General features: G+C 37.7%; 1 protein-coding gene across 3 annotated transcripts in view; it reads left to right on the forward strand.

Moving 5' to 3' along the window:
* Window positions 1–13,090, forward strand: part of LOC146140842 (membrane-associated phosphatidylinositol transfer protein 2-like) — a 45,607-nt gene that overhangs the window by 13,778 nt on the left and 18,739 nt on the right. For all 3 annotated transcript variants that reach the window (XM_083391857.1, XM_083391859.1, XM_083391858.1), the window contains 6 exons: window positions 5,512–5,586; window positions 6,159–6,205; window positions 6,733–6,837; window positions 7,674–7,807; window positions 9,096–9,270; window positions 11,021–11,146. In XM_083391857.1, coding sequence (XP_083247983.1) covers window positions 5,512–5,586; window positions 6,159–6,205; window positions 6,733–6,837; window positions 7,674–7,807; window positions 9,096–9,270; window positions 11,021–11,146 — 662 coding nt within the window. The remainder of the gene's footprint in view (window positions 1–5,511; window positions 5,587–6,158; window positions 6,206–6,732; window positions 6,838–7,673; window positions 7,808–9,095; window positions 9,271–11,020; window positions 11,147–13,090) is intronic.

Below are 13,090 nucleotides of genomic sequence, written 5' to 3' on the forward strand. Positions count from 1 at the left end.
TTAAATATTTGTTTGTCGAAAGTGTAACACATAAATAGAAAACACGTGTTAAAATCGATCAGGCGAGTCAGCGAGTCGAATTGTTGCATTAATAAAGCAACAACGCCAGACTTCAGGTCAAGGATCTAATAAACTAAAACGTTCTCTTCTCTAATGCCGTTCTAATCTAATGTCACCTATAAAATGTTCCTGAATATGCAAATGCCTTGTTCAATCGATTGGACATTTAAATTTAACTGGTCGATGTAAATTTACCTGGTCGATGCGTTGTTTAAAACGAATGACTTTCTAGAAGCCAACTCCTCCGGTATTTTGTATACAGTGGTAATTTCGAACATTTGTTAGATCTCCAGGTAATTTTAAAATAGTGTTCATTTGAATAATATACTACTGATGATCATACGATACAAATATATGTACCGTATCCGTATGACATCATACTGATTTTTGTTTTTTAAGTTTTTTCTTCTTATTTAATTGATGTCCTATATCAGAATGGTTTGTTTTCCACCATTTAAATTCAGACCCGCTCTTTTATTTGAAAGAAAATTTTATTTTAATGATTATCCCATAGTTTTGCAATAGTGCATTTATTCGATGGTTTCTTGTTTTAAACAGGCTTATCGCGAAATATTTTTCATTCCACATTTCTTGTTGAATTCGGGCACATTTAGTCTTAATGATCAAATGTTTAGGTCTTATAAGGCCTAGGATTTTAAGCCGAACACGCTTTTACTATAAAACAATGCTTAAAAACTCTGTTTGCAGTTATCACTAATTCACTGTTTAGTTTTTTTTTTCTCTTTGGAATATATTGCCCTTACATTGTTTTCTACTCGGCAAAGTTGAAACATAACTGAGCGCATCAGATCGTTTTTACGCGTTCGCTCCGCTGGTTTGAAACGGTGGTTCGCGTTTCTGCGTTCTATTGTTATTATGCACAATAACCACAAAGCGAAGCATCCGGGCCAGTGTCCCTCCTTATTTGGGTAAGTGCGCAAAAGCCACCATCAGACCATTCTGTGCAGTAAAACTTGCTATCTGCGCACAGGGTTATTGCTGTCTGTCAAACCCCAAGAATAATCCCGGAAAAGTGTATAAGCTTTGAAAAAGCACAAAAGAAACTATGCGCGTTTTATGTGCAGTGGCTGCAAAAATGTGCAAATACCACTACCTGACCATTTTGCGCAGAAGAACTTGCCAATCGCACACAGTCATGTAGCTATCTATTAAGATCCAGTTAATCAAAATTTTCTTTAGAATAAAATAATCTGCCTGGAACACTTATTGCGTACTTCTTGCTTTGTATTTTGTTGTGTTTTCAAACACTAATGTTTCCCATAGGAGTTAAATATATTTTTGTATAACATCTAAACAAACTGATTTCCGATTTACAAAGTTTTTCTCACTTAGTTTAATCTTTACTATTATGGTCAAGCAATAAACAAATGGTACAACACTGAAAAGGTACAAACAGAGAAAGCTGTGCATTGTATATTAGGCAAACCTGAAAATGCCACCAGGTCATTTTGCGCAGTAAAACGTGCTATTTGCGCAATTTTAACTAGATCTTGATCGATCAAGAAACTAATTCTAGTAACTTACATAGCTTTTTTTCAGAAATCTGCAAATTTTTTTGGTCATTAAAACAAGGATTTGCTCAATGCTCACTATAAACAGGGCTCGCCAAACCCGCCGAGTTAATTCTATTGTCCCGCGACAGAACACTAATACAGACTACATATATCTTCACTTGTGCTTCCCCTAACTATGGATGGCGCAATCAATTTTTCAGTTTAAAATGTACTAAATTTATTTCGTTCAAATGGTCCTTTTTTACTTTAAGTATGCAAACGTCCAAACTAACGCCAATGCTTCCCTAACTATGGATGGCACAATCAGATGTATGGTTTAAGAATGTACTACATATTATTTAAATTGTCCTTTTTCGACTTTATGTATGCAAACGTCCAATTTAATCCAAAACGCAATGGCAAACTTATGTGCACATGTTTTCAAAAACTACGTGTGAAAAGGAATGTTTGGCGTTGGTTTAAGGTCACGAAAATTTCTAGGTCAGGAAAAGTGGGACATGCTGGATGAATATTCCCAATTGGGTCTATACCGGCTTTCTATTTATACGCGTGTCACAATCCGCCGGTCGACGCGCTTGTCTTCTGAAAGGCCTAATTGCAGTAATACGCGCGATTGCGCGTGTGTGTATGAATAATTCAAGTTGTCCCATCCGTTTTCGGTTTCGTGGATTAGAGAGGTGAACAAACCCGAATAAACGCTGAAAGAATGTTTTTCAGAATTATATGCAGGCATGCGATGCAGGCATGCGAGACCTTAATTGCACAATATCTATTTTAACGAACACAGACAGTACGAAAAAATTGAACGAACGCAGCCAGCACGTTTCGTCTGCAGCGAATGCATCGCCATATATGGTCGCATTAAATACCTAACCCGTGTCGGTCATACACTGGTGCCGCAGAATTATAATTTTGAAAAATAATGTTCGTAATGTAAATGGAATACAGGCATGCAAGACCTTAATGTACACTATCCATTTTAAAACTGAGCGAACACAGAAAGGACGTTTCGTCTGCAACGAATGCATCGCCATATATAGTCGCATTAAATAAGCCATGTCGGTCACAGACTGGTAGAAATTATGCGGCAGGATTATAATTTTGAAAAAAAAAATGTTTGTAATGCAAATGCAAATGAAAATGGAATGCAGGCATGCAAGACCTGAATGCACAATATCCATTTTAAAACTGAACGAACACAGAAAGGACGTTTCGTCTGCCAGAAAATACATCGCCATATATACAGTCGCATTAAATACCTAACCCGTGCAGGGTTGTTCCTAAGCAAAAATTTACACTCGCCAGCGGGGCAAGCGGCTATCAATCAGCACTCGCCCGGGCGAAACAACCCTCGCCAAATTTGTTGGCACGCCATCTGCAAATTTCCGTCCTAGCGCGGTCATTTCTTGGGTTATCGTTAACCTGTCTTATGGTTTCTGTACGTAAACATTAGTTTTTTAAAAGTCTTGTCGTTTAATTCCATGCATGGATGACCAAATTATTGACCCATAAAGAAATTTACGCTTAAAACAATGTTGTTGGCCGAAATATTTTTTTACAATCTTTAGTGAAAAAATAACATTGACAATTTAGTAGCCACGGCATGCCTGTTTTCCTTTTTCCTAAAAATTCTCGCGCTCCCTTTTTTTATTTATCTGTTTTTTCTTTGCTTAAAGGGCGTTTCACCGCAGGTTGCTTCGCGCCGCAAGCAAAATGCCACATTCGCCTAGCACAGAACTGGGCAACATACGGCCCGCGGGCCGGATCCGGCCCGCCAAGCAGTTTAATCTGGCCCGCGGCTTGTTTTCCTTAAAGTACATACTAAGCGAAAACCAGAGTGAGTTTCTACATGCTAAGTAATATTTCGCTTGTTAGTGGTGCTTAATACAAGTTGTCATACACCAACTGATTAAATTTCTCGACGAAGCCACTCGCCAGTCGGGCGAGTGGGTGTCAATCAGCACTCGCATTGGCGAGCGGGAGAGTGCTTAAGCCCAACCCTGCCGTGTCGGTCATACACTAGTGCCGCAGAATTATAATTTTGAAAAATAATGTTCGTAATGTAAATGGAATACAGGCATGCAAGACCTTAATGCACACTATCCATTTTACAATTGAACTAACACAGAAAGGACGTTTCGTCTGCCAGGAATGCATCGTAATGTAGTCGCACCCAATAAGCCATGTCGGTCACAGACTGGTAGAAATTATGCCGCAGAATTATAATTTTGAAAAATAATGTTCGTAATGTAAATGGAATGCATCCCTATGTAGTCGCATTGAATACCCAACTCAGGGGTGGGTAAATGTATTAAATCGAAGAGCCAGTTGCAGAAAATACAAGTACCAGGGAGCCACAAAATATTTTAATGCAAAAACGGTAAAGAATGTTCAACATTAATATCAGAATTGTAATATAACAAAACGGTAATAACAAAACAACACGCACAATATTTATCAATATCAGTCTATCGTTTGATTTGATAATCTCTGAAACCTTAATATGAAATTGCGTTGACTTGCTGTTAACAAACTCTTCAGATTATATGTCTAGTGTTACGTCGTAAACGAAATGCTGGCCTAAATAAAGAAATAAAGAAGAGAGAAACGTTCATAAACGGTACTCTTGGTAACCTTTACAATTTTTTTTTGGAATTTTACGATTCGACTGCAAGAGTCATAAAAAACAGGACGGCGAGCAGCATGTAGCTCGCGAGCCGCAGTTTGCCCACCCCTGACCTAACCCATGTCCTTCACACACTGGTGCCGCAGAATTATAATGTTTACAAGTTTATTTTTTTACATTTGGAATGCAAGCATGCGATACCTGAAGGTACATCATTTATTTTACAACTGATAATATTAAGGTATTTCTGAAGTGTGGTAAAGGGGAATTGTCAAGTTATATTGCAGGGAATGCGAACTTTTTTATCGCTTACGTCACAAACACGGCCTTAGGGTCATATTGTTAATTACAAACCAGTGGTTCGTCATCCATGTTATATTGTATTAAAGTGCGCCACGCTTTTTCTCTCAGTGCATCGTAAGCTAAAAAAGCTTCACGAACACAGACAAGACACACAGCGACACACCAATATAAGCACGCGGCGTCCAGAAATAGATTTAAATCCATTACGGACGCCGCTCAGACGCCCAAGCCGGCTGGCCTCGCATTCGGCGTTAAATTACGCCCCTTGCGTCCTCTCGTCACGAGACGAGACGGGATTCCGCCGCGCAGATTGAAAATAACGTGCTGCCCTTGTTTAATGGGCGCTCCAGTATTGGATTGGCATTTCGCAAGGCCGTTCAGTGCATGTCCTGATTGAATTACGCGATTTGCTTTGATCGATTTTCACTTGGTCGCAGCCGCCGGCCACATACGAATTCCTTCATTGTGCTACACAGTGCCGCGTTGGGCTTCCTTATGCTAAAGCGTTTCTGCATCTTAGCTGGGCAGCACTACCGGTATGAACTCTTCGCCTTTTGCGAATGCGTCCAATTCGATTTACGGGGCATATAGCTGATTGCGGAATACGTACGTTTTATTCCTTCGTTTGTCAGTCCATTTAATTTTTTCAACTCCCTATTCATAAGATCGTAAGCCTTGTGTAAATCTGTTTTTCAATAAACCCCGAAACAAAGCTCAGGAGTTTCTATACTGTTTAGTTTGAGTGTACAATGCTACTGATTCCCGTAAGTAACCTGACGTGCCCGTCATACTACTTTCATAATAAAAAAGAGAAAATGTCGAAACTCGACATGGTCCATACCGAGCAAATCAAGGAACAAAAGCCAAACAATAAACTAAAAGTGCTCTATATATCAATATATCGCAGAACCACAGCCAAAAAAATTGTTTCCATATCGTTTAACCTGTAGCAGTTATGATTTATGACGGCCTTTTTCTGTCTTACAGACGAGATACAGACGGTAGATCCCCTTCATTCGCTCTCTCAATGCAAATGGGGAAGCTCGGAAGATGACCTTACTGGTAAGAACAAATTTTTAGCCATGTAAAATTGTCCAATGGTTATTAGGCTTAGGTGAAGACAAACAGTTGAGCCAATTTCGAATGGCGGCTGTTATAATGCATAAGTGTAAAACAATTTCCATTGCATAGATCAGGAAGTAAATAAAACGCCAGTGTGATAAACAAGTCATTGTGAAATGACTAAAGTACCGCTTAAAACATTCGTAACATAACTTAATTCCAAGTCTAGTCTTTTTGAATAAATAACAAGTCAAGTCCCAAGTCATCGGTTGATCAGGTCAAGTCCAAGGCATGTCGTAATTAGTGCAAGTCAACTTCGAGTCAAGTCCTTATCATGAAAATAAAACTTTAAAATAGTAAAATCAGTTAACTCGTCCCATTGTGAGCAATAACTCGTAAAAAATAACATAACAAATTGCATGTGCAAAAATAAAAAAATTTTATAAAACAATGCTTAATAACAACACCTAATTTCAACCGAAAAGTCAAGTCAAGTCGATTCATCTGTCCCAAAGTACTTAAGTCAAGTCATAAGCCATTACAACACTGGTAAACGCAGCTGTTTTGTCTAGCATCCGGAGCTGATCAAAATCAGACAACTGCCGAAGCTGACTTACAGGTGAGTTTCGACAGCAGCTAAGAGTCGAAGTTTACTTACAATTCTATATGTATTTAACATGTTCAGCATATGTGTTGTTATTTTTAAAAAACACGTCATAAATTTTCGCATGGGCATTATCGGGTTCGGCTTTCTATAAATGTTATGTACCAAATACTGCTTTAGACATAATGGTTGGCTGTTTCAGTTAGGCGTAGTAAGAATATCAGAGTCCGTACATAGAGGAGTAGGTATCATTTTAAACGTTTCAAATATCTCGAGAGATATTCAAAAGGTTGAAATAAAACCCACTTCTTTATGGGCTTTGATATTCTTCCTGCAAATACTGTTTATTTTTATTGTTGTATAGCCGACATGGTATTCGGATAAAAGTAAAGAAAAAACCTGAATTTCTCTAAAAAATATAAGAATTGAAAAACACAATGTTACCAACCTTTCGGGGCATGACTAAAAACCGCTACCAAGCCGTCTTGTGTAGTCGCGTGTGCTGATCATGTTTCTCAATTGAAAAGTTCTGTTTTAACCAGCACGTTCACGATTCTTCTGCCCCTTGTAAGATCACCGTTCTTTTCCTGGTCGTACATGGGGGAAACCCCACTGAGAACAGCAACCACGCTCTACAGTCAAAGCAGGTGAGCGGTGTGTGGACACAACTCTCTAATACAGCGGTTCCCATACTTTTCTAAAAGTTTTGCCTGGTAGACCTGTTGCAATTGTTTGATATTTCGATAGCAGGTAGTACAGCATAATAAATGCTTTATGGCGTCTATTTGATCGAATAACAAAGCATAACTAAAGCCAACAATGATGACAGATTTTGTTTAAAACATAGACTGATGTTTAAAAACATTCGCTAAAGTCTAATGTTGAAAAACTTAAGACTAATTCTCATTGCGGGCCCTCTGAAACTGCTGTACGGACCCCAGTTTGGGAACCGCTGCTCTAATAAGACTGAGTTTGATTTTGATTAAATTTAAACACCTATTTTAGGGAACGAACGAGCGTTGTACAATATATCTCTGTTGAAATAGTTATTTTACGGCCGTGAATTACAAAAACCAGTGCATCCCAACCTTTTTCAGTCGTTCTCAACCGTCTTACGACATTCTGTAGAATCGATCAATAAATTGACACAGTTGTTAGCATTTTTGCTAAATAATTAGCTGTATGGTCACCATAAACAAACACATGTTAACTTCGTTACAGAGGCAGTTTTTTACACTTAAATGTACTTAAGCTGAGCCCAATCACAGGCGAAGCGCATTCAAAACACTCATCCTACCCCACACTTAAGTCACCGACCCCTCAATAAAAAAAGAAGCTATAAAACCAAAATAAAAAATAAAATTCCGAGAATCGAAAGAAAAGATTTCCCTACACCTTAACCATTATTAAGGTCACGTCAGGTTGCCTCATGAAACACCATTTGATTTTCCGGACTGTAACACGTTGCCCATTTTGCCTGCAGAGTGACATCCAGATACTGCAAAGCACGATGGACGCCGTGTCAAGCGCTCACTACAAGGCAGCTTCCGGTCACTTTGCAATAAGGCTGGTCGCTTGTCCCGCAGCCTGCCTTGATGCTTTCCAGCTTATGCAACGGTTCGTATATCACAATTGGTCGTTTGCAACGCAATTCTTTAAACCTTTGAATCTAGTTTGACTTGCGTTAAGAATCATGCAAAGTAAAAACGTAAGTCACCTGTTCAAAAAACAAGAACAAATCTTAGAAATAAGGCTGTAGAAAAATTCTACGATAAAATAAAAATATTTTTTTTTTACTTTTTCCACCCCAATGTTTCTTTTAGTTAATAACTCCCTACATTGTGTTTAAATAAAGTTGACTTGAAAGCATTTTCGCTTTAATAATTTACCCTTATAGCTAATTGCTTTTGACTTTTTCACAAATTCTGGTTATTTATTGTTTTTTAACATCAGGTGGCCCTGTTAAATGGCAAAATTTGTTGTAATGTTGACATGCTTTCGCACAACCGTGCTTCATCAGGTCAAAGTAAGAGAAAGTGATTAAAAAATACGTTAAAGCACGGTGTTATAAGCTCGACAATACAATTTGTCGTTCAACAGTACCTTAATATATTTTAATCGAAATGGTTTAGGAAAAGATACTTGGGCTACTTGGGCGCCTGTGAAACTTAACCCGGCTAACGAGCAAGTCTTATCTTATCGCCAAATCAAAACCGGTTTTTATTTACATTTTAAATCCAACGCCATTGATTTGCACCCTAATCCTAATGAAACCTAAATCGCAAGTCTATAGTGCTTTATTGATTGACGGATGTCACTGTACTTTTCCATTTGGCAAACAAACAGAATAAAGGCTATTCGTAAATCGCACTGACGTTTTTGCTCGCGCGAATTTTACGAAGCTGCGTGTTGCTGTGTAATGGCAATACGCTGAAAAATGAGTATTTTTGTCAAAGACCTTTAGTTTGCCGTACTTTCCAACGTGGGAGAATTAGATCTTGCTTAGGTTATATTCGGAAATTCCGAAAAATTGTTTTTGATTTAAAAATGTTTAGTAGCCCTAATAAATATTTTTTGCCCGATCTCATAAATTGTTGGAAAAAAATGTTTGGAGTAAAACATATTTAATTGCACAAAATAACGTTCGATTAGTGAATCAGTCTATACTTTTTTTTAAACTTTTACATATTATACTACTTTTCCCATATTATTAAAGTTTCATATTTGTTTACCGAGAGTTGACGTTAAAATACGCAAAAATATACGCTCAAAGACTTATTTACGGTGATAAATAAAACAAAATATTTGTAATTAAAATTAGCAAAATAGCTTTGCTCTGTGAGAAACGCAACATATATGTATAGGTTTGCCAATAAAAGTATACTAACGAGTGTTCCTTTACTAGTTTAAGTCCTCTTGGAAATGATGTGGGTGGCGCAGCCCTTCCCAGTTCCCTCGTGTCCCTATTGGCCGCTTCTTCATCGCGTCACAATGAGCTCATCCAATCGCTGACCAGCATTTGTAATTCGGTGTACAACTCGTTTCTTTTAAGTGACGAAGGGCGAGGTTTTAACGGACAAGTGAGTGGCTTTTAGGAAAGGCTAAACTGTTTTGTTTGGTTCGCTACTGAAAAAAACGCAATTTTTTGTTCTATAACTTTATTGAAAGCTTCAACTTGCTGAAATATTTAGAATAACGGGATTTGGCAAAATATCCACCTTACATTTATCAGCTTTGAATTAAAGAAAATAATTGAAAGATATCTTGATATAAACCAGTATATGTAAATTGTTGAAAATTTTTGAACTTTGTTTGGCGCGCGTTTATATAAACAATATTCTCGTTTTTGACCATAGTTTTAAAGGGATGCCTTAATATGGGTTCTGTTTTTCGCTTGATTACATATCGTCTTTAAAGGCAAACTCTTATCAGGGTTAGTATGGTACATAATGAGTTGTAAACAGAGGGGCGGTGAGCATTACACCTTTTTGATCTAAATTTCAGCCTTCATATGGATTCACCCTTTACTTAAGGCGAACAGCAAGCTAACCCATAATCAATTATTTTCGAATGTTACGTGATGTTCTATCGAATGTTACGTGATGATTCCATAATATTGTTGTGACGTAACACACAATCTAGTGTCAACCATTGGATTATCGATTAGTAGGTTGCGCAAGCATTGTTCTATTACATTGGGTACGTAATAGGCGGCAAGCCCTGTAATTGGAAATACCGTCACAACGTCATTAAACGCGTCTTCCTTTATACGGCTTTACAGGTTGCTTGCTTGCTACTGTAGCATGCAAAACCACCGTGAACTGACAGCATTTAAATTAGTATCCTCTTAGAATTCACCATATCGCTCGGGTGGTTTCCTTGCAATTCGACAAGCGGCATTATATGGAAAGTACCAAGGTTATGCAATAAACCTATACGCTAACGGGAACTTTCGATCTTGTGGCAAAAATAATAAAGCGAGTTTTTGCTAATCGTTTAGACTTAAGAACGACGGTTTCGCAGTATTTTTGAAACACAAAACTGCAATATACTTCAGGTGCAATAAGACATTTCTCTAACCAGTGTTTGCTAATCTGTAAGACAGACAAGTCGCATCTTAAGATTTTAACATACATTTCTCACTATTTGCACCACCTTTCTGTAAGAAGCGTCATCTAATTATGGTCAAAATTACCCTGTGTACCTTAAAGTGTGTATTTTACATGTTTAGAATATATATGTTCCAAGTATAAAGTAAAAACCGCTCACGTTGTTTGCCATTTGAAAGTGGACGGGTGTTAAACGCGCTTTACAGTTTGCCAATTTTTAAGGTTTGACTTTGGTGATAAATTAGAAGGGACCGCAGCTGCGTTATTTAAGTACTAACTGCTAATTCTCTGGTTTGTTACAGAAGCACGGCATTTTTTGAATAATGCAAAACATTTTTTCGGTCACTCAAAACACCATTAAAAAACACTGCCTCTGGTAATTTGATAGTCGTGATAAGAATATGAAATCCCATACAAAAGTAGTCATCATTTTTAACATGTTAGTCGTAGTAATAATATCAAAGCCCACACAGAAATAGGGGTATCAGTTTCATGTTGAAAATAATAAAGAGTTATTCGAAACGTTAAAAATGCTATACCTACTTCTGTATGGGCTTTGATATTCTTTCTACGTCTTACTACAACCTCCAACCATAATTTGCTAGTTTTTCACTTTAAGCCAGGCAAAATTTTACGCGTTTTCGTGGCACCGTTTATTAATAACTCCGAGTCACCAACCAGCACCTTTAAAAACGCCGCCGTGCGCCACATTCGTCCGCAGGTTTGCATCATCGGTGACGCGACGGGCAGCATCCTGGCTTACGACATGCTGTGTAGGTGTCCTTCAAATATGCACAGGCAAGCCTCATTCTGCAGCAGACGCGACAGCTCACTGAGCGTACACGAGGTAAGCGTATTGCCCAACCTAACACCCGCCGATCTAATCATACAGGCCGCGATTTTTTTTACAAATTATGTACACAAGGCCATGCGTTATGTTTTTTCATCTTTAAAGTTTATTTGCGTTTTTTCATGAATCTTTTCTGCCCAAAGGTGCCGTTTTAAGCCATTCGTGTAAATTATGAACGGCATTTTCAAGTGGAAATTTTTCGTAGCATTGAATTGTATAAAATTAAAGTTTCGCTAAGTTATAGTCAATATATTTTTCCGCGATCAATTTTCATTTTTTATGTTTATTTTAAACACAAGAGTATAGGCCAGGGGTTCTTAAACTGGGGTCCATGGACCCCTTGGGGGTCCGTGAGCTAGTTTTAGGGGGTCCTTGAGGTCTTGATTAAAATATTAGTGTATTTCTAAAATGTAATAAATTTATCAAAAAAGACAATTTAGTTTGAAAAAAAACGGTTTTGCACTAACTGTATTTAGACTCCATTTCACTTTCACAGTTTTTAGATTGAAATCAGCTGATTTATAACGTCTATTTGCATTAAGGCGTTAATTTTTGACGTCATTTTTGAAAATCTTTTACCTACCGTGGTCGACGTGAGGCAAAAAAAATTTTTTAGGGTTCCGCGGTAAAAAAAGTTTAAGAACCCCTGGTATAGGCAGTATGTCCTTATTTTTGTTGTTTAACCTAATGACCGTAATTCTATAAAATAAAAGTTTTTGCAATTTAAGCCAAACAAACTAACTTTTATCGCACTTCACGCGTTGCTGGTATTGAGTGGTGTAAGACTCGTTTTCAATTTCATAAAAATCTTGGGGTTTAACTTTTGGAAGTTAAAAGTTTTAACATTATAATTAATAGTTCACCCGATCCGTTAGAAATTAGTGCATTTCTAAGCAAAAAGGTCCACGACAATAAATGCATCCAAAGGTTCAAAAAGTCCGACTTTTAGACTTTGAGGTCTCGGACAATGCACTAATTTGACTTAACAATGTGCTTAAAGATTAGGTTTTATAATACTTGACCCACCTAAACCCAAACGCACACCAGCACCCGAACCCAAATAATGTGGGCTGAATTAATAATTACATAAACGCTTTAGGCCCCAATATCTCATTTTGTGACGTTACAATCCTATATACCATGGACGAGAAACTATCTTATGCCCACAGAAAGTTTGTTTTTTTCCCTAGCATTCATATAAGTATTACATTAACGCACTTTATTTGGGTTAGGGTTCGGGCTAGCGTTTGGGTTAGGGTGGGTCAAGTGTTATTAATGCCATCTCACACTTTTTGTAATCTTTTGTGAATTTTCAGAGAATATTTTCAATTTATTTACGCCGGGAGTTTACCTAAAAGTCCAAATTAGTGCATTGCCACGACCTCAAGGTCTAAAAGTCTAGACTTTTCTACCATTGGATGCCCTAATTGTCGTAGACCTTTTTGCTTAGAAATGCACTAATTTCTAACGGATCGGGTGAATAGTTAGTGTAAATTTTTATGGCCCACCGAAAAATTGTTTGCGTTGAGCCCGCGAGTGTAGGAACGACTTGCCCATCCCAACTTTATGCTGTTTCGTAAGTATTTTGTTAGTTTGTTATTGCCAACTTAAGTCCGCGCGATCTTCTAACACAGATTATCTCCATAAAATAAGCATAACCCACTGTTTTGCAGTTGCGGTCAACTTAATTATCAAATCCCCATTATTTGGTTGCTCATGCCATTTCTGCTTTTCGTTAAACTGCGTTTACATAGACTTCGTCATGTTGATCACATTGGTACACAAGAATGTGACTGAACCATTTTGGCATTCTGTTCACAAATGCTTGTCAGTTAGTCTTAAATTTTCGCTGAAGTCGTGCTGACCATTAAAGTCCTGAGGTTGTGAGTTCGAACCTCACATCCAGCTAGCTTCGTCCAATCTCACCTTTTTATCACAAAA

Source organism: Ascidiella aspersa, chromosome 6 (genome assembly GCF_963924565.1).
Source record: "Ascidiella aspersa chromosome 6, kaAscAspe10.2, whole genome shotgun sequence".
In the NCBI taxonomy this organism is placed as follows: domain Eukaryota; kingdom Metazoa; phylum Chordata; class Ascidiacea; order Phlebobranchia; family Ascidiidae; genus Ascidiella; species Ascidiella aspersa.